This window comes from Pelodiscus sinensis, chromosome 19 (assembly GCF_049634645.1).
Source record: "Pelodiscus sinensis isolate JC-2024 chromosome 19, ASM4963464v1, whole genome shotgun sequence".
Classification (NCBI taxonomy): Eukaryota; Metazoa; Chordata; order Testudines; family Trionychidae; genus Pelodiscus; species Pelodiscus sinensis.
This window is the reverse complement of record NC_134729.1, coordinates 10474814-10496687: the sequence shown is the minus strand read 5'-3', so window position 1 is coordinate 10496687 and position 21874 is coordinate 10474814. Positions and strand designations below refer to the sequence as shown.

At 65.1% G+C, this 21874-nt stretch overlaps 1 protein-coding gene across 3 annotated transcripts in view; it reads right to left on the bottom strand.

Annotated features, from left to right (window-relative positions):
* Positions 1–21874, bottom strand: part of PKN1 (protein kinase N1) — a 52235-nt gene that overhangs the window by 3581 nt on the left and 26780 nt on the right. For all 3 annotated transcript variants that reach the window (XM_075902233.1, XM_075902232.1, XM_075902231.1), the window contains exons 2-20: positions 21415–21712; positions 16472–16617; positions 13497–13626; positions 10680–10825; positions 9776–9989; positions 8759–8959; positions 7988–8097; positions 7204–7347; positions 6842–6917; positions 6394–6553; positions 5949–6051; positions 5646–5719; positions 4242–4308; positions 3907–3998; positions 3448–3624; positions 2814–2876; positions 2484–2560; positions 727–869; positions 330–437 (exon numbers count right to left, since the gene is read on the bottom strand). In XM_075902233.1, the coding sequence (XP_075758348.1) occupies positions 330–437; positions 727–869; positions 2484–2560; positions 2814–2876; positions 3448–3624; positions 3907–3998; positions 4242–4308; positions 5646–5719; positions 5949–6051; positions 6394–6553; positions 6842–6917; positions 7204–7347; positions 7988–8097; positions 8759–8959; positions 9776–9989; positions 10680–10825; positions 13497–13626; positions 16472–16617; positions 21415–21712 (2529 nt within the window). The remainder of the gene's footprint in view (positions 1–329; positions 438–726; positions 870–2483; positions 2561–2813; positions 2877–3447; positions 3625–3906; positions 3999–4241; positions 4309–5645; positions 5720–5948; positions 6052–6393; positions 6554–6841; positions 6918–7203; positions 7348–7987; positions 8098–8758; positions 8960–9775; positions 9990–10679; positions 10826–13496; positions 13627–16471; positions 16618–21414; positions 21713–21874) is intronic.

Genomic DNA, 21874 nt, shown 5'->3' with positions numbered 1-21874 from the left:
GGGCCCCTCCCTGCCCCCCACCCCTGGCAGGGGACACAGACGCTTCACTGAGCCGCCCTTCCTGCTCCCCACCCACAGCCGAGCCCTGGGGGTAGCTTGGCTGGATGAACCCGATGCTGGAGGGACAGGAAATGCTCTGAGCTGGGGGCAGGCCTCCCCACTCTCCCCGGTGCCTGTCCCCCTGGTGTCTGGTCCCCCCACGCCCCGCAGTGCCCGTCCCCCCACCATCCAGTCCCCGCTTCTTGGTGCCCATTTCCTGACATCTGGTCCCCCCCAACTGTGGGGCCACCAGCCCTTGGGGCGCTGCACTTTGGGCTCTGCTCACTCACCCGGCGCATGACGCCGATGGCCTCGGTGGACAGGAAGCGCGGGTACCGCACCTCGTCGTTCACGATGCTGTCAAAGACCTCCTCCTCGTCGTCGCCCGGGAACGGGGACTGGGGAGAGGGGAGGTCAGCACAACTCTGCCCCCCCCATCCCTGGGGCCAACCCCACACACCTCAGCCTTGGCCCAGCCCGCACCCTGAGCCAAGCACCCCTCAGCTCCCTCCCACCCGACATTCCCTACCCTGTGCCCGGCCCCCGCCCAAGCCACCCCTGCCCACTCACACCCTTCCCCCACCCTGTCGGGAGCTCTGCTCCGAACTAGCCCCCACTCTGAACCCCTCCCCCCCCGGCCGCGTGCCCATGGGAAGGGGCGGGAGGAGACACTTCCCTGCAACTCACCTCCCCCACCAGCATCTCATAGATCAGGACGCCCAGCCCCCACCAGTCGACGGCCCGGGTGTAGGACGTGTCAGTCAGCACCTCGGGCGCCAAGAACTCCGGGGTCCCACAGAACGTGCTGGTGCGGTCGCCGTAGCCCATCCCTGAGCCAGGAGAGGAAAGGGTTAAAGCTGGGCTCTGCCCCAGGCTGTGAGCAAACGGCCCCTCCTCTTCCCCTGCAGGGTTGGGGCTATGCCAGGGCCACCAAGCCTCCTGCTCCCACTGTGCCTCACAGACCAATGCCCCCCATGGGCTCCTGCACTAGCTGCCCTGCTCCCTTCAACTACCCCCAGCTAAGCAGGGTCAGTGCATGAAGGAGAATGCTCCCAGGGAGTGGGGTGGGGGCTCTGCAGGGGGCGCTGTTCTCCAGAGGGGGCAGGGGCTCAGCAGGGGGTGCTGTGCTCCGGGGGGGGGCAGGGGCTCAGCAGGGGGCGCTGTGCTCCGGGGGGGCAGGGACTCAGCAGGGGGTGCTGTGCTCCGGGGGGGCAGGGGCTCAGCAGGGGGCGCCGTGCTGCAGGGGGCTCAGCAGGGGGCGCCGTGCTGCAGGGGGCTCAGCAGGGGGTGCTGTGCTCCGGGGGGGGCAGGGGCTCAGCAGGGGGCGCCGTGCTGCAGGGGGCTCAGCAGGGGGCGCTGTGCTCCGGGGGGGGCAGGGGCTCAGCAGGGGGCGCCGTGCTGCAGGGGGCTCAGCAGGGGGCGCTGTGCTCCGGGGGGGGCAGGGACTCAGCAGGGGGCGCCGTGCTGCAGGGGGCTCAGCAGGGGGTGCTGTGCTCCGGGGGGGCAGGGGCTCAGCAGGGGGTGCCGTGCTGCAGGGGGCTCAGCAGGGGGCGCTGTTCTCCAGAGGGGGCAGGGGCTCAGCAGGGGGCGCTGTTCTCCAGAGGGGGCAGGGACTCAGCAGGGGGCGCCGTGCTGCAGGGGGCTCAGCAGGGGGCGCTGTTCTCCAGAGGGGGCAGGGACTCAGCAGGGGGCGCCGTGCTGCAGGGGACTCAGCAGGGGGTGCTGTGCTCCGGGGGGGGGGGCAGGGGCCCAGCAGGGGGCGCCGTGCTGCAGGGGGCTCAGCAGGGGGTGCTGTGCTCCGGGGGGGCAGGGGCCCAGCAGGGGGCGCCGTGCTGCAGGGGGCTCAGCAGGGGGTGCTGTGCTCCGGGGGGGGGGGGGGCAGGGGCCCAGCAGGGGACGCCGTGCTGCAGGGGGCTCAGCAGGGGGTGCTGTGCTCCGGGGGGGCAGGGGCCCAGCAGGGGGCGCCGTGCTGCAGGGGGCTCAGCAGGGGGTGCTGTGCTCCGGGGGGGCAGGGGCCCAGCAGGGGGCGCCGTGCTGCAGGGGGCTCAGCAGGGGGTGCTGTGCTCCGGGGGGGGGGCAGGGGCCCAGCAGGGGGCGCCGTGCTGCAGGGTTTGTCATCTTCTGGGTGGAATGTCACTCATGGAGTAGCGATTAACAACCCCCTGAGCTCCTCCCACCCCGAAAGGTGTGTGTTGGCACCCCAGACAGGCAATTCCATGCGCCTCTCCTTCACTTCCTGCCCCAAAGTGCTGCCTGGGAAGCGGTCCCATCCCCCCACAGCAGTGCCTGGGAGAGCCACCTTCATACCCACAGCTACAGCGTTCCGCCCCAGAGGTGGCTGCATTGCAGTGCTAGGCAGAGCGGGGCTCACAGGCCTGGGCCCCGGCAGCCGTCACACAGAACTGTTGCTGGTTCTCCAGCCCCGGCCAATGCCCAGCACCCACCTTCCTTGCACAGGCCGAAGTCTGCAATCTTCACAAAGCCCTCCGTGTCCAGTAACAAATTGTCCAGCTTTAGGTCTCTGCAGGAAGAGGGTGAGAGGGTCAGTCTGTGCCGGGAGCCCGGACTCCTGGGTTCTAACCCCGGGATGTGGGGTTGACTGGACTGGAGCAGGGAGGCAGGACCCCTGGTTTCCATCCCCAGCCATATGTCTTATCCACAAAGTCCCTGCCTGGCTCTGCGCCTCAGTTTCCCTACCTATTCAACGGGGTGCAGAGTGAGGAGCCCCATCCTGGGCAAGGGAATGTCCCCCATGCCACTTGACAGTCTCTTACCTGTACACTATTTTGTGATCATGCAGAAACTGCAATCCGAGGACGACACAGGCAGCATAGAACCTGCAGAGGACGATGGGGTGGGGTCAGTGCTCCCTGCAGGCTCCACCATACACAGCAAACAAGCCCCCTGAGGAGCTAGATGGGGCTGGGAACCAGGATGCCTGGGTTCTAGGGGGAGCTCTGGTAGGGGAGCGGTGTCCAGTGGTCAGAGCAGGGGGGCTGGGCTCTAGGCCTGGCTCTGGGAGGGGAGCGGTGTCCAGTGGTCAGAGCAGGGGGCTGGGCTCTAGGCCTGGTTCTGGGAGGGGAGCGGTGTCTAGTGGTCAGAGCAGGGGGCTGGGTTCTAGGCCTGGCTCTGGTAAGGGAGCGGTGTCTAGTGGTCAGAGCAGGGGGCTGGGTTCTAGGCCTGGCTCTGGTAAGGGAGCGGTGTCTAGTGGTCAGGGCAGGGGGCTGGGTTCTAGGCCTGGCTCTGGTAAGGGAGCGGTGTCTAGTGGTCAGAGCGGTGGGCTGAGTTCCAGGCCCGGCTCTGGGAGGGGAGCGGTGTCTAGTGGTCAGGGCATGGGGCTGTGCTCCCTGCCAGACTGAGGTTCCCGGGGAGGCCCCGTGGGCTGGCGCCTGGCCGCCCTGCACTCACGTGGCCCGGGGCTCGGTGAAGACGTCGGTGTGGATGTGCATCATGAGGTCTCCGCCGGCCGTGTACTCCATGACGAAGCAGACGTGCTCGGGCGTCTGGAAGCAGGCGAAGAGGTTCACCAGGAACGGGTGCCGGGAGCTGTTCACCGTCTCAAAGATCCGCTTCTCGCACATCAGGCTGCGGGGAGGGGCCGAGGGAGGGGTCAGTGGCCAGTCGCCCCTGCATGCCCCGAGCCATAACCCCGCTGGACCCCTGCAGACCCCGGGCACACCCCATGTGCACAGAGGCCCAGACAAACCGGATGGGAGCCCAGCCGAGCTGCCATGCTCCCCGTGGGGGCTCAGCAGCAGAGGGGTGGCCTTGGTGCCGTGCCGGGCAGGGAGATGGCTGCCCCAGCAAAGTCTTGGGACGGGGCAGCCCGGATCTCCGTGGCGCTGGGGGGAGGCGCAGGGCACTCACCTCTCCACCTCGTCCCGCGCCACGATGTCACCCTTCTTCAAGGCTTTGATAGCGTAGAGCTCCCCCGTGCGGCTGTACTCGGAGAGCAGCACCTGCAGCCACACGGCCAGTGTTAGGGCACCCAGCGGCCAGGCCCCTGGGCGGGGAGTGGGGTCTAGTGGTGAGAGCAGGCGCTGGGTGTCCGGACTAGCTCAAATCACTTTTCCGTGTCGTCTCCCTGGGAAGGGGGCAGAGCAGTGGGGAGCCCCCAGGGTGGCCAGGAGAGCTGCGAGCGGCTGCTGGGCTGTGGGGGAGGGCGGGGCGGCGGTGCGCGCGGGGCTGGGGCTGACACTCACTTTGCCAAAGTGCCCACGTCCCAGCACGGCCACGAACTTGAAGTCATCCAGCGTCAGCGGCGTCGCCCTGGGGGCAGAGCGGGGTGAGCAGTGGGCGCTGCAGCAGCTGGCACCTGGCGTGGGGCAGGGAGTCCCCTAACACCTCCCCAGCCCCGCTGGGGGGCTCCCCATCCACACCCCTCTGGAGAGGAGAGCCCTGGGAGGGAGGGGGGCTTCCTGCTTCACCCCTGCCCCCCAACGGACCCCCTATGCCAGCCGGCTCTGGGCAGGGAGAGTCCCTGGTGGGGGTTGAGGGAGGCAGGGGGGCCTCTTGGGGTGGGGTGAGGCTCTGGGCCAAGGGCAGGGCCTGTGGGGAGGAAGGGGACCAGCAGGTGGCAGGAGAAGCGTGGGGGAGAAAGAGGGGGGGGCTGGGGCAGGAAGTGGGGCAGCACCGCTGTTCCCGCCCATTTCCCCTCGTGCTGTGTGCGCAATGACCTGCCTGGCGCGCCTTGGAGGCACTTCCCTGCACATTCACGGGGAAATGAGCAGGAACAGCGGCTCCGGGCTGGGCAGAGGGTTCGGGTGTGTGGGGTGGTGCCAGGGATGTGGGATTAGGGGTACAGGCTGCCCCGGGGCTGCAGTGGGGAGTCAGATCTCCTCCAAGCCCTACGTCTCTGCAGCAGATCCTCGATGGGGGGGGGGGGAGGCAGAGGTGCCTCTCCCCTCTATGGCCCTGAGCACCCATGTGACCCTTGATAGGGCTACTGGGCACCCCCCCCCCCAAGATTAACAGGTAGGAGTGGAGCTTGTGACAGAGGGGCAGGGCTGACAGGTGGGGGCGGGGCCCATGACAGAGGGGCAGGGCCGGCGGGTAGGGGCGGGGCCCATGACAGAGGGGCAGGGCCAGTGAGTGGGGGAGGGGCCCGTGACAGAGGGGCAGGGCCAGTGAGTGGGGGAGGGGCCCGTGACAGAGGGGCAGGGCCGGCAGGTGGGGGAGGAGCCCGTGACAGAGGGGCAGGGCCAGTGAGTGGGGGAGGGGCCCGTGACAGAGGGGCAGGGGCAGGGCCAGCAGGTGGGGGAGGGGCCCGTGACAGAGGGGCAGGGCCGGCGGGTGGGGGAGGGGCCCGTGACAGAGGGGCAGGGCCAGCGGGTGGGGGAGGGGCCCGTGACAGAGGGGCAGGGCCAGCGAGTGGGGGAGGGGCCCATGACAGAGGGGCAGGAGATGTGGCAGGTGCCAGCCTGTCACTTGTGTGGCTGGGAGGCTGGAGCAGGGCTGGGGGACGAGGTTCCCCACCCCCCTCCAGCAAGGTGCATGGGCGGCAGCAGCTGGGGGTCCGGACCAGAAGAGAAGGACCCTGCAGTCTCTGAACGGTCTGGGGGGGCAATGGGGACGGAGGGGGAACCATGGGGACAGGGGCCCCTCACCTGGGCAGGGCGCTATTCCCCGGCCTTCTGGTGTCTCCTCCCGGCGTGAGCTCTTCATCTCCTGCTTGCGGGCTCTGGGGGCAGAGTGGGGGGGTCAAGCAGAGAGGGGCTCGCCTGGCCCCTCACACAGGCTGCAGCAGGCATGGTGGGGCAGCTGAGAGGGCTCCACCATCCCTGGGGAGCGCCAGGGATCGAGGGGCCAGTCCCAGGCTCAGCAAGGCCTCGCCCAGGCTCAGGCTCCCAGGCTCAGTCCCAGGCCAGTCCCAGGCTCAGCTGCCCTCTGGGGTGGCGGGGGAGTCTTACCAGCGCGCCCCTCCCTGGTTGCTCTGCACCGTTGGCTGGCCGGCCTGGTTGCTCCAGCTGGGGCTTGTCTGCGTCCGGGCTCAGCTTCTCGATGGAGATGTCTCTGAATGGCAGGGACAGGGGAGCTCAGAGAGGGAGGCCCATGGGAATCGCCCATAACCTCCCCCCCCAAATCCCAAAGCAGCAGGAGCCTGGGAAGCTGGGGGGATCGGACGAGAGGGGGCGGCTGCTCCTCGTGATCCGCTCCCTGCCCCCCTCCACAGCTGGGCAGGGTGAGGAAGCCCCTCGTCTCTGGGGGCATCTGGGCCCCTGCCCCACCACCCCATGCCCATCAAGGGGATGGCATGGCCATCCCGCCAGGGTGTGGGGCTTGCCCCTGGGGACCCTGCCCCACCCCCCATCCCCAGGCCAGGCGTGGTGAGCTCCAGCCCCCCCGGGCACTCACCCGGTCAGGCTGTGGCGGGCCTCGGAGCTGGGCCCGGCGGGCACGTGGGCTGAGGGGCTGTAGGCGCCGGTGGAGCTGGCAGCAGGCAGGACGCGCCGCAGCAGCCGCACCCACGTGGCAATGTCGATGTTCATCTGACGGGCGCGCAGGAAGGCCTTACCTGGGGGGTCAAAGGTCATGGTGGAACTGGTCCCTCCCCCTATACCCTCAGCGACCCCCAGGTCTGCTGTAGGGCTGGGGATGCCTGGAGACTGCAGTGCCCAGAGCCTGCCCCCTGGCTGGGGGCGGGGAGATAGGGCAGCCCAGCATCAGTCCCCAAGTGAGGAGGGGAGCACAGGCTGGCACTGGTGCCTGGCCATATCGCTGGACTGCGGGTTCAGGCAGGAGGCCCCGGGGGCGCTGACCCTGGGCCCTGCATATGGGGCGCGTCCCTCCCGGGCGTGGGCACCTTGCTGCTTGGAGAAAATTTTCTTCTGCCTCTGGAGCTTGGGGATGCGCTCGATCACGGGGTCGAAGAAGGTCACCTGGGGGGGCAGGAGACCGAGCTGAGGGGGTGTCCTGGGGGGGCCAGGGTAGGGTGAGGTCAAGGCACCCTCCTCAGGTCTGCTCCCCTTCCCCCCACTATCCCCTTGTTCCCTTCTCCCCCCCCTGGGCTGCTCTCCCCTTTCCCCTTGGATCTGCTTACGTCCCCTCTCCCCGCCAACCTGCTCTTCATTCCCACTCCTCCCAGGGCCAGGGCCTCCCTCCCCCATCCATCCCCTGGGGCCAGCTCCCCCTTCATGATCCTGATCCCGCCTCCCCGGGCGTCACCTCAGCCAGCAGGGTTCCTTGGGGCTCCAGGTCCAGGTGGATCTCGTGGCGCTGGTTGTCAAGGAAATCCTCCAGCTTGAGGTGCTTCAAGGCACAGAGGCTGCGGTAATCCCGCCAGTACACCGAGATCTCCAGCTCCCGCGCCTGGGGGGCAGAGCCAGGGGTGAGAGAAGCCCCCGGGGTCCCAGGCAGGGCTATGGGACAGCAGGGGGCACAAGGCAGTACTGGAGCCCCCCATCCCTGCTGGATATTTGGGCTAAAATGCCCAGCGGCAAAACACTGGGATCGTCATTAGGTTCCAGTATAAACACTCCTCCTGCCGACACGGGGCCTTTGGAACCCTTTCCTGTAGCTGTTTCTGTTGCCGGAGTGTCGTGGGGGGCAGAGGCGATTACACCCCGGTTACGGCTGGACAGGAGCTGGCTGTGCCCCACCCAACTCTGGGCTGGGCGAGGGCCCGTCCACACTGCAGAGTGTGACAATCCTGGAAGTAGAACTGGGTCTGGGTCCCCGACGCAGTTGTACCCGCAGGATCCAGGGGGATGAGGCAGCTGAGCACAGGAAGCTCAGCTCGGCTCTGTCACTGGGGCTGGACTGGCAGTAGGGGCCCCGCAACAACTAGGCAGGGGCTGGGAGCCAGGATCCTGGGTTCTCTCCCTGGTTCAGAAGGGAGCTGGGCCGAGCGGGGGAGATGCTGTGGGCCAGGACTCCCCGGTTCTAGTCCGAGCTCCACCTGCCTCAGAGAAGCTCCTTTGACCCAGCCCTCATGCCTCCCCACACTCACCCTCTCCAGCTCCAGGGCGAAGGTCTGGTTCCAGGCTTGCTGGCCCACAGGCTTCCAAGCCGTCTGCCCCACCACTGCGTTATCCAGCTTCAGCACGGCGCTCACCTCGTCTGCCAGGAGAAGGGCGCATCACCGGGCTGCCAACCCATCTCCCGCCCGCAACCGGCCCTGTCAGCTGCTGAGCATTCGGGGCAGCCCCAGCACGCAGTGGCCACCACTGTGACGGTGGTTACACCAGTAGCCACCAGGGGGTGCTGTTGACCAGGGGAGCGGCTGCAAGCGGAACGCCCTGCATGCTGTTGTGCCCACCTCTGCCCCAGGACTGAGGCAGCCTCAATAAATTAATTCCATTGAGAGACTCTCCAAGCCCCACATCATGATTTCTCTCCCCTGGGCCCTGGCAGAGGGGTGACAAGTGCTGGCTGTAGCGCGGCTCTGCTGCCGAACCAGCCCGGCTAAGAGTGCCAATGCCCCCGACAGCTCCTTACAACCAGGTCTCACCCGTCAACAGCCACCCTCCAGCTCTGGCCACGCTTGTGCCTAGGCAGAGACAATGTCTGAACCATCCTCTCCCCCGAACCCCACACAGACAGCACCCCCGGATTGCCTCCCCGTCCCTACAACACCCCACATCCAGTCCCCCTGATCCTCTCAGCAACACAACTCCCCCCCCCCGGATCCCCTCCCTCTCTGCAGCAATCCTACAGGATCCCCTCCCCTCCCCTGCAGCACAACGCCCCCGCCCTCCCTGGAGGTGCCCAGCTCACTCACTGCTGACGTCCTCAGACTTGAGGGGGGTCCGGCCGCTCACACTGCCACTGCGGCTGTAGAGACCCCGCCCGCTGCGGCTCATGAAGGAGGGACGCGCCTCGCCAGGGCTGTTACAGGGCAGCGAGATGGTAGCGCCACGGGTCCGGCCAGGCACTGACTCCAGCAGGCCGCTGCAGCCCAACAGCTGCACCTCCAGCATCCCTGGGGCAGGGGGGTGGGGGTTAGAGCTGGGGGCTAGGGAGCCTGGAGCGCTGGGCTCTATCCCCAGCTCAGGGATGGGAGTGGGGGCTAGTGCTTAGAGCTGGGGGAGGGAGGTTGGAAGCTTGGATCCAGGGTGCTCCTGCAGCCCAGGAGGGGAGAGGGAGCTAGTGGTTAGAGCATGGGAGGGTGGGGAGGGGGCTGAAAGTCAGGACTCCTGGGTTCTATTCCAGTTTTCTCACCAACTTGCTGTTCCCTGGGGGGTTTCCAGGGACTGGTACCTGTGGGGCATTAGGGGGCACTGCCCAGGTGGAGGGTACGGGGGGGTTGCCGCAGCGGCCTGGGGGTGCCCAGGTGGAGGGTACGGGGGGGTTGCCGCAGCGGCCTGGGGATGCCCAGGCGGTGGGTACGGGGGGGTTGCCGCAGCGGCCTGGGGGTGCCCAGGCGGTGGGTACGGGGGGGTTGCCGCAGTGGCCTGGGGATGCCCAGGTGGAGGGTACGGGGGGGTTGCCGCAGCGGCTTGGGGGTGCCCAGGTGGAGGGTACGGGGGGGTTGCCGCAGCGGCCCGGGGGTGCCCAGGTGGTGGGTATGGGGGGGTTGCCGCAGCGGCCCGGGGGTGCTGCCCAGGCGGTGGGTACGGGGGGGTTGCCACAGCGGCCTGGGGGTGCCCAGGCGGTGGGTACGGGGGGGTTGCTGCAGTGGTCTGGGGGTGCCCAGGCGGTGGGTACGGGGGGGTTGCCGCAGCGGCCCGGGGGTGCTACCCAGGCGGTGGATACGGGGGGGTTGCCGCAGCGGCCTGGGGGTGCCCAGGCGGGGTACCTGTGAGGGGCGAGGGCTTGCAGAGCGTGCTGTACTGGTTGTGCTGGTAGGGGGAGCTGTGGCGGGTGCTGAAGGTGGAGGAGGTGGCCATGATCAGCTCCTCCTTGATGATGCAGCCCTTGGGGTGCTCCTCGGGCAGCTCCCCCACGCGCCGCTCCAGCGCCAGGCGCAGCAGGTCCAGCTTCTGGTTCGACTCGGTCAGCTTCGCCTGGGCCTGCAAGCACCCAGCATGGTACAGCCCCGAGACCCCGGGCCCACGTGCACTCGCACTGCCCCGTGGCCCCCCAGGTACCCCGGCCCTGCCGACACCCCCTCCCAATGCCCCCTGCTCGGCGGATACCCCGCTGCTTGCAGCCCTGGCACCCCGTCCTTGTGACCCTGCCGGGGGAGGGGCAGAACCTTAGTGATGGCCCTGCGGGGGGGAGGGGCAGTACCTCGACGATGGCCCTGCGGGGGGGAGGGGCAGTACCTCCGCGATGGCCCTGCGGGGGGGAGGGGCAGTACCTCGGCGATGGCCCTGCGGGGGGGAGGGGCAGTACCTCGACGATGGCCCTGCGGGGGGGAGGGGCAGTACCTCCGCGATGGCCCTGCGGGGGGGAGCGGCAGTACCTTGGCGATGGCCCTGCAGGGGGGGAGGGGCAGTACCTCGGCGATGGCCCTGCAGGGGGGGGGAGGGGCAGTACCTCGGCGATGGCCCTGCGGGGGGGGGGAGGGGCAGTACCTCGGCGATGGCCCTGCGGGGGGGGGAGGGGCAGTACCTCGGCGATGGCCCTGCGGGGGGGGAGGGGCAGTACCTCGGCGATGGCCCTGCGGGGGGGGAGGGGCAGTACCTCGGCGATGGCCCTGCAGGGGGGGAGGGGCAGTACCTCAGCGATGGCCCTGCGGGGGGGGGGAGGGGCAGTACCTCGGCGATGGCCTTGCGGTCCGGCGTCTTGGCGGAGCTCAGCAGGCGCAGCACGTTCTTGGCCCCCTCGGACACGGCGTGCTCCACGCGGAAGTGATGGCGCAGCTCCTCGATGCGCAGCTCTGTGCAGCTCAGGTCTGCATTCCCTGGGGGGCAGTGCTGGGTCAGACCCCCGCCCTGGCCGGGGAGCCCTCTGCTAGGCGCAGGGGAGCACGGCAGCAGCACCAGGGGCATCCCTGCCCCCCCACCCTGTGGCTGGGCTGAGGGGAGCCAAGGGCAGCTTCGCTGGACAAAAAAAACCCCTGAGCGGATGTGGCTCCAGGGTCCCATCCCCCAGCCCCTCAGAGAGCAGCCCCCCGCAGTGTGGGGGGCAGGACATGCCAGTGTGGGGGCAAACACACACATGTGTAGGTGCACACACATGTACTGAGCCTGTACACGCACACATAGGTCTATGTACTACACACAGATAACTGCCCCCACATATAAAGCCACATGCACACCTATACACACACAGGCACACATCCCGTGCACACTCACACAGACACACATGTGCACACAAAGAGCCCCTCGCTTCCCAGGGGTCAGGAGTCACAAAACATGTGCGACTCCACCAGCCTGCAGGAGCAACTGTATCTCTGTGGGCTCACGTGTGCATGCGTGTGCCCTGCAAGCAAGGTCAAATCACACACACACACACACACACTGAGGCTGGGGTAGGGGTGCGGTATCACTGGCAGAACCTGATGCCTATAGGTAACCTGAGCTGTTCCTGCCAGCCACCCCCATGACCTGAGTCACACAGGGCGTGGAGGGAAGGTGTGTGTAGGGCTGTTTCTGTGTCCATGTGCATGCATGCAAAATGGTGGGGTGTGGGCGAGACAGTGTGCAAGGACACATGCATGTGCACAGGGGTTGGCGTGTCTGTGTACAGGTGTGCAAAGGGGCAGGTGTGTGCCTGTGTATGGGTTTGTGCAGGGGTGATTGTATACCCATGTACGGGTGTGGCCAGGGATGTGTGTGTGTCTGTGTACAGGCGTGTGTAAGGATGGGCGTGTGCCTGTGTATGGGTGTGTACAGGTGTGCATAAGGATGGGTGTGTGCCTGAGTACAGGCGTGCACAGGGGCAGGTGTATGTCTGTGTACAGGCATGCACAGGGGCAGGTGTATGTCTGCGTACAGGCGTGCACAGGGGCTGGTGTATGTCTGCGTACAGGCGTGCACAGGGGCAGGTGTATATCTGCGTACAGGCGTGCACAGGGGCCGGTGTATGTCTGCGTACAGGCGTGCACAGGGGCAGGTGTATATCTGCGTACAGGCGTGCACAGGGGCCGGTGTATGTCTGCGTACAGGCGTGCACAGGGGCAGGTGTATGTCTGCGTACAGGCGTGCACAGGGGCAGGTGTATGTCTGTGTACAGGCGTGCACAGGGGCTGGTGTATGTCTGCGTACAGGCGTGCACAGGGGCAGGTGTATGTCTGCGTACAGGCGTGCACAGGGGCAGGTGTATGTCTGCGTACAGGCATGCACAGGGGCTGGTGTATGTCTGCGTACAGGCGTGCACAGGGGCTGGTGTATGTCTATGTACAGGCGTGCACAAGGGTAGGTGTATGTCTGTGTACAGGCGTGCACAGGGGTAGGTGTCTGTCTGTGTACAGGCGTGCACAAGGGTAGGTGTATGTCTGCGTACAGGCGTGCACAGGGGCAGGTGTATGTCTGCTTACAGGCGTGCACAGGGGCTGGTGTATGTCTGCGTACAGGCGTGCACAGGGGCAGGTGTATGTCTGCGTACAGGCGTGCACAGGGGCTGGTGTATGTCTGCGTACAGGCGTGCACAGGGGCAGGTGTATGTCTGCGTACAGGCGTGCACAGGGGCAGGTGTATGTCTGCGTACAGGCATGCACAGGGGCTGGTGTATGTCTGCGTACAGGCGTGCACAGGGGCAGGTGTATGTCTATGTACAGGCGTGCACAGGGGCTGGTGTATGTCTGCGTACAGGCGTGCACAGGGGCTGGTGTATGTCTGTGTACAGGCGTGCACAAGGGTAGGTGTATGTCTGTGTACAGGCGTGCACAGGGGTAGGTGTCTGTCTGTGTACAGGCATGCACAGGGGCAGGTGTATGTCTATGTACAGGCGTGCACAAGGGTAGGTGTATGTCTGTGTACAGGCGTGCACAGGGGCAGGTGTATGTCTGTGTACAGGCGTGCACAGGGGCAGGTGTATGTCTGCGTAAAGGCGTGCACAGGGGCTGGTGTATGTCTGCGTACAGGCGTGCACAGGGGCAGGTGTATGTCTGTGTACAGGCGTGCACAAGGGCAGGTGTATGTCTGCGTACAGGCGTGCACAGGGGCAGGTGTATGTCTATGTACAGGCGTGCACAGGGGCTGGTGTATGTCTGTGTACAGGCGTGCACAGGGGTAGGTGTCTGTCTGTGTACAGGCGTGCACAGGGGTAGGTGTCTGTCTGTGTACAGGCGTGCACAGGGGCAGGTGTATGTCTGTGTACAGGCGTGCATAAGGATGGGTGTGTGCTTGTTTACAGGGTCACACAGATGAGCTCCTTGTACCAGGGCTGTGGATGGGACTGTGATGCACTGGGGCATGTCCCCGCTCCCTGGGTAGTGGGGGGAGGGCAGTGTGGTGGGGGCTGGGTGTAGCGAGCAGTGCCATGGGGACCAGAGGATTGTGGGAGTTTGGGCAGCATAAGTATCTACAGCAGGAGCTTATGGACATCACTGCAGCCCCCACCCCGCTGCCCCTTCTTGTCACCCCCATTGCCCAGTGCCCCATGGCTCCCCATCCTGGATCCCCTCCCACCTTGTCCGTCCTCCCCGTCGGGCGGCACCGCGTCGGCCTGCGCAGCTCTGCGGATCTGCATGCGGATGATGTTGATTTTGGTCTTGCTGTCTTGTAGCATCTGCTGGGCCGTCTGCAGCAGCTTCCGGTCCTGGGGAGGGGGACAGGCAGAGCAGTTGGCGGGGGGGCTGCTGAGCCCAGAGCAGGTTGGGGGGTCCGATCCCTCAGATCAGGAGCAACTCCCTGTCCCAGCCCAGTCCTTGTGGGGCAAACACCTCTCGTCCCCCAACGGCTGGGTGGGCCAGGGAGTGGGGTCCCCTCACCCCACTGGGAGTGGAGGCATCAGCTGCACTTTCTCTCTTCCTGCCAGAGCCACAAGGTTCGGGGGAAACTGAAGCCCGGGGTGGGAACAGGGCAGCGTCCCTTTAAATAGTTTGTCAGTCCTTGAGCGTCCCTCGCTGGGTTCTGTGCCAGAGCAGCGGAGTGTGGGTGTGGCCCCTGCAATGGGGACGCAGCTGGGGCTGGGCCGGGGGCTGTAAGGATAAAGCCTTTTTCTGTAGCCATATTATAAACCCTAATGCAGGGCTGGGGAACCTCTTCTGGGTCAGGGGTTGCTGACCCACAGAGAAATCAGTCGGGGGCTGTTCACAAGTGAGAAGCAAAAACCACTAGTGCCAAGGGGGGCCCAGCCTCGTAGATTTCGTGTGCTCCAGACCTACAGCAGGGGCCCTGATCCTTGGGGGGTTGGATCCAGGCAAGCCAGGGGCGGCATCCGGCCCCCGGGCCTGAGGTTCCCCACCCCTGGCCTAAAGCCTTCGGCCTTGGTCTGCAGCCAGATGGAAGGAGCAGCAGCCATTAGCTGAGCAGCAGCAACTCGCATTCATTCAAAGAGCGTGATCCCAGGTGGCCAAGAGGGGACCCTGCTGCAGTGGCACTAGAATCAGCAGAGAAAGCAGCAGAGCTTAGGATGGGGGAGGAGAGCTTGGTGGGGCCGCACTGTGTCTGACAAGGAACCGCCTCTGGATGGGCTTGTGAAAGCCTCTCTCCTTCCTTGTTCCACCCTCATGGTCTCCACTTCCCTGTGCCGCGACTGAGGGAGCTCTGCAGGGTTCCTTAAGGGCTTCTGCCTGCTGCAGAATCCACCTCCCTGGGTGTAAAGGGGGGTGGGGGCTGTTAGAGACCCACCTCACAATACCATAAGGTGGGGAGTAAAATTCTAGTCAAAGATCTGGTTAAAGCAGAGCGAAGGAGGACTGGAGTTTCCCTCTATGCACTAAGGCTGCTAAGGGTATTTCACTAATCGAATAGTCGATGCATTTTTGCATTGACTATTCCATTAGTGGATAGGGCAGCTCTGCCCCTTTGAAATGCCGCCACGGCATTTCAAAGGGGCAGCTCCACACAGCTGATCCCAGGCCTAGCACTGCACGGAGCCCAGAGTCAGCTGGGGAGCCTAGCTGACCCCAGGCGCCTCGTGGTGCTGCTGCTTTGAAGTACCCCTCCCTTGCCCCCTGCTTGCTGCCTCTATCTGATCGAGGCAGCAAGGGAGGGGGGAGCAACTAGTGGACTCTCCTGTCGACTAGTCCATAACATCCCTACTATGAACTGGGGTCCAAGAGGAAGTTCTTTGGGAACCAACTCCAGACACAGCCCCCAGACCAGAGCTGCCAGACCTCTGCCCTGTGCCAATGACACTGGGCAGAAACTGGAGCCCCCCCGTGGACCTGACCCTGAGGGGCCAGCAAGCAAAGTCCAGCTGTCTCACTGGGCGTGGTGAGCCGTGTATGCTCAGCATGGGCCTGCTGATGGTTTACAGAGGTTACGGATATTCCTGCACAAGGCTCTTTCGCTGATAGACCCCTCCGAGCGGGAGGCTACCCCTGAGCCCACAGAAGGGCAAGGGTGGGTCGGTGGCCCTAGAAATGGGGACAGGCGGGTGCCCCTAGATCAGGGATAGGGAACCTTTATAGGGTGGGGCGCCAATGACCCACAGAAATATCAGTAGGGGGGTCACGCACAAGTGAGAAAAAAAGACACATTCACCTCGCTTACACTCAGCGTGGGGTGCTGGGGTTCCATGTGTGCTCCAGCCCTGGGCGGAGGGGGGGGGGGCAGGCAGAGCCAGCTTGCCCCGCTGCAGGGGTGGGGCTGTGGGCCAGATCACAGTAAGCCAGGCCGTAGGTTCCCCACCCCTGCCCTGGAGAATGCGAGCGATAGGGTGGCTGATAACTGCTGTGAGAGATACACAGAAGGAGGGGGAAGGGCTGGTAGAGAGCCAGGAAAGTGGGGGAGGAGCTGGGGGGCAGACCCAGGGCAGGGTGGGGAGAGGGGCCTAGAAAAGGGAAGGGACAGAGGTGAGGGAGGGGCTCGGAGGCAGACCTGGGGGGCACTAAGGAGTGCAGGGGAGGGGCTCTGGGGCTTGTGGGGGGGCTGTTCCCAGGTGCCCCACCCCCAATGAGCCATGGTCCCCCAGGAACTGCATGTGGCTGGGGGTCGTGACCTGGGGTGGTTGCAGGGGAGGGGCAGGATGGTTAACTCTACACCTGCTGCTATAACGAACTCATGGCCCTGCAACTATCCCCCCCCACTCCGACCACCAGCAGATGGGCTGAGCAGAAGCTGGGGGGGGGGGCACTAGCCGTCTTCTCCCCTCCTGCCCTGCCTGTTTCTTTCCCTGCTTGCGGGGTGGGGAATTTGGGAATTTGGTCCCACGGCCAGGGTGGAGGAAGGGGAAGGGGGTGAATTGAACCAACAACGGGGGAGGAGGATGTGGGGGGAGGGGAAGATGCAGAGGCGTGAGCGGGGAGGTGGGAGTTGGGGGGCAGAGGGCAAAAGGAGGCCAGGAGGAAGGAGGACCTTGGGGGGCTGGAGAGGCAGGAGGAGGAAGCGGCTTGAGGGGCCAGGTGCAGAAAGGCAGGGGCAGGGGAGGGGAGAAGTCTAGAGATGAGGGAGAGGTGGGGAGCCAGTGGCCAGGCAGGGGAGAGGGGCCCCCTCACCTTGGTGGAGCCGTTGGCGTACATCTGGATCATGTTCTCTGCTCCCTGCTTCACCTTCAGCTCGATGTTCAGCTGCTTCTCCAGCCCGGCCAGGCGGTGCTTGTTGGCAGCCGAGCGGCTCAGGCTGTTGGGTGACTGGGGGGTGTCTGTGAACGGCGAGCGGGGGTCAGTGGTGCCTGGCAGGGGGTGCCCCCCCCAGCACTCAGAGGGGCTCAGGGCAGGGCTAGCAGGGGGCTGCAGGTCGGGATTGAGGGGCATCAGCAGAGCTGAGGGGTCTAATCCCTGCTGGAGGGTCATGCCCCCTGGCTGAGGAGGGGAGGGGCACTCACACCAACCTGCCCTCCACTGTCCCCGCTGGGGCTGGGCTCCATCCCGGCCTCGCTGGGTCATTTCAGAGACAGCAGCCGGGTAACAAGGGCAGCTGCCTGGTCCAGCCCAAACAGGGTCTGCACCCAGGTGACAGCTCCCTCCCACCTCCACCCCTCACTCCTGACCCTTCGTGGCCCTGCTAGCCCAGCCCAGCGCTGCCAGTGCTCCTCAGTCCCTAGCTGCAGCTCCCCCCATCCCAGCTCTGGGGTCCCCAACCCTATGCTATTTGGGGGAGCTGGAGCACTGGCTAGGGCTGGATTTGAACCCAGGGCTTACCGACGCCTTTACCCCGCAGGTGTGGGGGAGGGAAGCCCCAGGATCTGCCTCGTGGGGGAGAAGTTGTGGGAACTGATAGGAGGTTTCTCCCCTTCACTTGGGTCAATGCACCTAACACATCTCCTTGGGCAGAGCGAGTCAAATCCCGCCTGTGCCTGGGCTGACCCCTGCACCTGCCACCCCAGAGGTGGCTGCACTTTGGCACCAGGCAGGGAGTCACAGAATCACAGAAATGTCGGGCTAGAAGGGACCCCAAGAAACCTGCCTGGCCCAGCCCCGACAGGGTTGGCCCAACCTGTCTTTACAGGGGTGATTCCACAACTGCCTGCAATCACATGGGTGGCGTGTGACCCCCCCCCTCCACCCAAAGCCCTGCCCCTGCCCCTGCACACCGAGCCCCCAAACCCTCCTTGATAAAAGGCCTCTCTGGCCTGTTATACCCACTGCCTGTGCTTGGCCCGTCCCAGAGCCCAGCTCCCCCTGGAGTTAAAAAGCTTTGCCTAATATCCAGCCGGAATCTCCCTTGCTGCAGATGAGCCCTGTTGTGTCTTGTCCTACCCCTGTGGACGTGGAGGCCAGCTGAGCCCCATCCTCTTGGTAAGAGCCCAGCACGTGCTGGGCGACCGTTCTCAGCTCCCCTCGGGCGTCCATCCTCAGACCGGCCCTGCCCAGATCTAGGCCCCGTTTGTGACACCTTGGATCATTTTTGTGCCTCTCTCCAACGTGTCCACGTCTTCCCTAAGCGCGGCGCCCGCCACTGGACACGGGACTCCAGCTGGGGCCTCGCCAGCCCGAGCAGAGCGGGACCCTCCCCTCCCGGGGCGTCTACACGATGCCCGTTAATCCACCCGGACTGAGGTCAGCCTCTTCCATGCTGCCTGGCGCTGGTGACTCATAATCCGTCTGTGATCGGCGGCTGCCCCAGACCCTCCCCGGCACCACGACTGCCTGGCCAGCCGCTGCCATTCTCTGACGGCGCGTTTGATTTCCCGGCCTGAGTGAAGGGCTTTGCCCTGAACTGTTCTGAATTCCAGCTTGTGCATTGCAGGCCGGTGCTCCAGTCTGTCAAGGTTGTTTTGAATCCCAGAGCGCTAGCAGCCCCTCCCCGCCCGGCCTCAGGCTCAAGCTTTGCAGCGCCCTCTCCGCTCCGTTATCCAAGTCACCGCTGAGAGTACGGACTAGAACTGGGCCCGGGGCTGATCCCCGAGGGACCCCTGGACACGCCCTCCCGTCGGGCAGCAAACCAGCGAGAGCTGCTCTCTGAGGGTGGAACTCTACCCACTTGGGTGCCCACGCTGCGGACCCGCACTTCCCTGTTTGCCTGTGAGAATCTCATGTGGAACTCCTGCCCCAGAAGCCCAACGAAAATCAAACCCTACCACAGCTACCGCTTCCCCCATCCCACAACCAGCGACCCAACAGAGAGGGAAGTTAGGTTGGCCTGGCACGACTTCTTGGTGACAAATCCCCCTTAACCCTGCTGTGCCCTGGGCACTCACAAACCGATGGTTAATACTTTGTTTCAGGGCCTCTCTCACCAGTCAAATCAGTCTAGCACTTCTCAGTCCTCTGTGCTCCCCTATGGACAGGACAGACGTTTGCCCTTCTCTGGTCCTCTGAGACCTCGCCCGCCCTCCAGCAGCGCTCACAGATAATTGCTAATGGCTGTGAGATTGGTGCCGCTCGTTCCCTAAGTAGGACACACTTCATTGGGCCCTGCTGCCTTGACTCCATCTAACTCACCTAGCTATTCTCTAACCTGATCGCTCCCTAGTTTGCCTCCTGTCCGTCCCCCCTTGTCGCTCAGACGTGCTGAGTATCTGATCCCCATTAATCTTTTTAGTGAAGACTGAAGCAAAAGAGGCATTAAATCCCCAGCTTGCTTGACGCCGTCCCTTGTCAGCTCCTCTTCCCCGCTGAATAGCAGACATGCACTTTCCTTCATCTTTCTCCTGCCTTTAATGGATTTAAAGGATCTCTTCTGGCTGTCTTTTATGTCCCTTGTTCGGTGTAATTCATTCTGTACCTGAGCCTGTCTGAGGGCTCTCCTGGGTGCTTGTGCTGCACTTTTGTTCTCCTCCCAAGCAATCTGCCTAGGTTTCTCTTTTTGTAGGTTTTTTTTTTGCTTCTCAAATCAGTAGAGAGTGCCTGCGATGGAGCCATCTTGGCCTCTCCCTGTCCTTTGCCTCAGGATTGTTGGCGATTGTGCCTTTAATAGTGTCTCTGACACCCCGCCAGCTCTTCTCCATCCGGAGAGTTTCTCCCGATTGTTCTTATTCCGCGGCTCTTGTTCCTCCCTTTCCTTAGAGTCACCAAATCTGTCATTTCCTGGCCGCTTTCGCCCAACTGGCCTTCAGATTCCTGCCTGCGGGTCCAAATCCCGCACTGTCCGTCCCCCCCCCCCCCCGCCCCACACACCCACGGTTACTTCCTCCACTTTGTGGAACAAACAGCTGGGCCTGGCACATTCCAACAGCTGACTGGAAATTCTGTGCTTTACCATGTGACTGGTCCACAGGGCCGTCCCTGGAGGGGTGCGGGGTCCAGGGACCCCCCCCCCCACTGCAGGCCCTGCCCCTGCCTTTTCCTGCCCCTGCTCTGCCCCACCTTGCCCCCAACTCCCCTTCCACCATGCCCCACCCCTGCTACACCTCTTCTTGCCCTTGCTCTGCCCCCTCTTGCCCCCACTGCACCCCTTCCCCAAGCAACTCCACCCGGCCCTACAGTGGTGGAAAGTGAAGTGACTCAGCCCCAGCCTGCTCTGCTCTGTCCCCCGAGCCGGAGTCACTCCAATTCCAGCCGCCCCGGTGAAGCAGATTGACCCTTGCTGCTGCCCCACACTCGGCTCCCGGGTAATCCCCCAGGCTGTCCAGGGCCCCACGGGCTAACATCACTATGGGGGGGCATCCTGTCCATAGGATGGTTGGGACAGTCACCGCGGGGCCCCCAAAGTGCAGGGCCTGGCTCTGAGCGGGGGTCAAGGCCCCGTTCACGCAGGGGCAGGGGTCTGGCTCTTTCTGTTACTCGCTCTGGAAATGCCTCCCCTGGCTGGGTGCTCTAGAGGGGACCCCCACAAGGACAGCGCCCCTCCCCCTTTCTCTGTACCCGCCACTGCTCTGGCTGCTGCCCCCTGCTGGCCCTCAGAGCACGCGCGTGTATCCTTGTGTAATGCAGCCCCCTTCCTGGCCCCGCCTGGCCTTCCTCCCCAGGCTGCCCCCCAACCCTGTGCCCCAGCCACGAGCCGCACCCCCCCACGCGGCTGGAGGCCGATGCAGCCCCAATGTAGCAGGGGCCTTTCGCGGGTGGGGGGCTGCTGGGCTGGGCCAGGCCGGGCAGCGCTGGAGCTTTTGTTTTTCTATCTCGCTAGAGGAAGCAGCCGAGTAGTTTCCTGCCTCGGACTCCCCAGCTCGCGCTGCAATTCGCTGCTGGAGCAGGTGCCGCATGGCGGCTTCCTGTTGTGAAATCCCAGCCTGTGGTACAGCCCAGGCGCAGGCCTGGCACCGAGAGGACACCCCGGCTGCGTGGGGAGGAGGGAGCTGGGTCTGTGAGCCCCAGGGCCTGCACTGCCCCCAGCCCTCCATGGGGCCAGCTCTGCCGTGCAGCCCGGATCCCCATGGCAGAGCAGTTCTATGGGCCCACCTCTCCCGGTATCCAGTCTCTGAGGGTGGAGGCTGCCTGCTACCACCAAAGATGGAGGAATCCACTCCCAGGGCTGGGCCCTCCTGCCCCGACAGCTGGCGAGTTGGATGAAGAGCTGCCTCTTGGCACGAGCACTGACACTCTGACCCCAGAACCCAGAGTGGGGGCTCCTTGCCCACTCTGTGGGTGTTCAGAGCCTCCTTTCCCACCCCAGACCCCAGACAACCCCCCTTCCCCCACCCGCCGCCTGTTTGAATTCTGCCTAACTCTTGGCCTCACCAAGACCTAGTGGCGAGGAGTTCCGCTGGTTACTGCTGCCAGGGCTGATGGAGACTCGTCTGGGTGCTATTTAGCACCTGCTGCCTTGTGGCTCCCTTTCTGCTTCTTGCATTGCAGCACAGGAGGAAGAGCAGTGCCCCGCCCCAGGCACCCCTCTGGGAGTCTGTCTGTCCCAGCCCCAGGCACCTCTGTCCTCCAGGACGGACAGCCCTGAGCTAGCAGCATCTCAAGACCCCCTAGCGCACGGAGCCCTGAGCCGCCGGGCTGGGTCCACTGGCATGGACCCCCCTCCTTGCCCCGTGTGACCCCGCTGGGGTCCGCCAGCAGTGAACCCTGCTCCCTGCCCGCCCAGCACCGCCCCCCGTCTCCCGCCCCCTGACCTCCACTCTCCTCCGGCTCCTTGACCATGATGTGGGCGTCCAGGTGCTGCAGCTGGCAGTGCAGCTGGTGCAGTTTGCGGTCGGAGCCGCGCAGCAGGCTCTCCACGCTGGCCAGGTTGCGACGGTCGGTGGTGGCCCGGCGCAGGTTCTCCGCCCCCTCCTTAATCTTCAGCTCCTTGCGGATCTCGCGCCGGATCCGCTCCTTCTCCTCGTCCAGCCGCTGCTGCACGCTGCTGGCCGCCAGGTCGGGGCTGGGCTCCAAGGCCAGCTGCTCCAGCACCGACCAGACCTGCTCGCCCTGCAGGGGAGAGAGCAGGTGAGGGGGCCCTGCAGCGCCCAGCCCTGCCCGCCTCCTCCGCTGCCCCCCTCCGGCCTCCTCCTCAGCTGCCCCCTCGTGCCCTCCTCCTCGGCTACCCCCTGCTGGCCTCCTCCCTGCCACCCACATCCTCAGAGGCCTCCT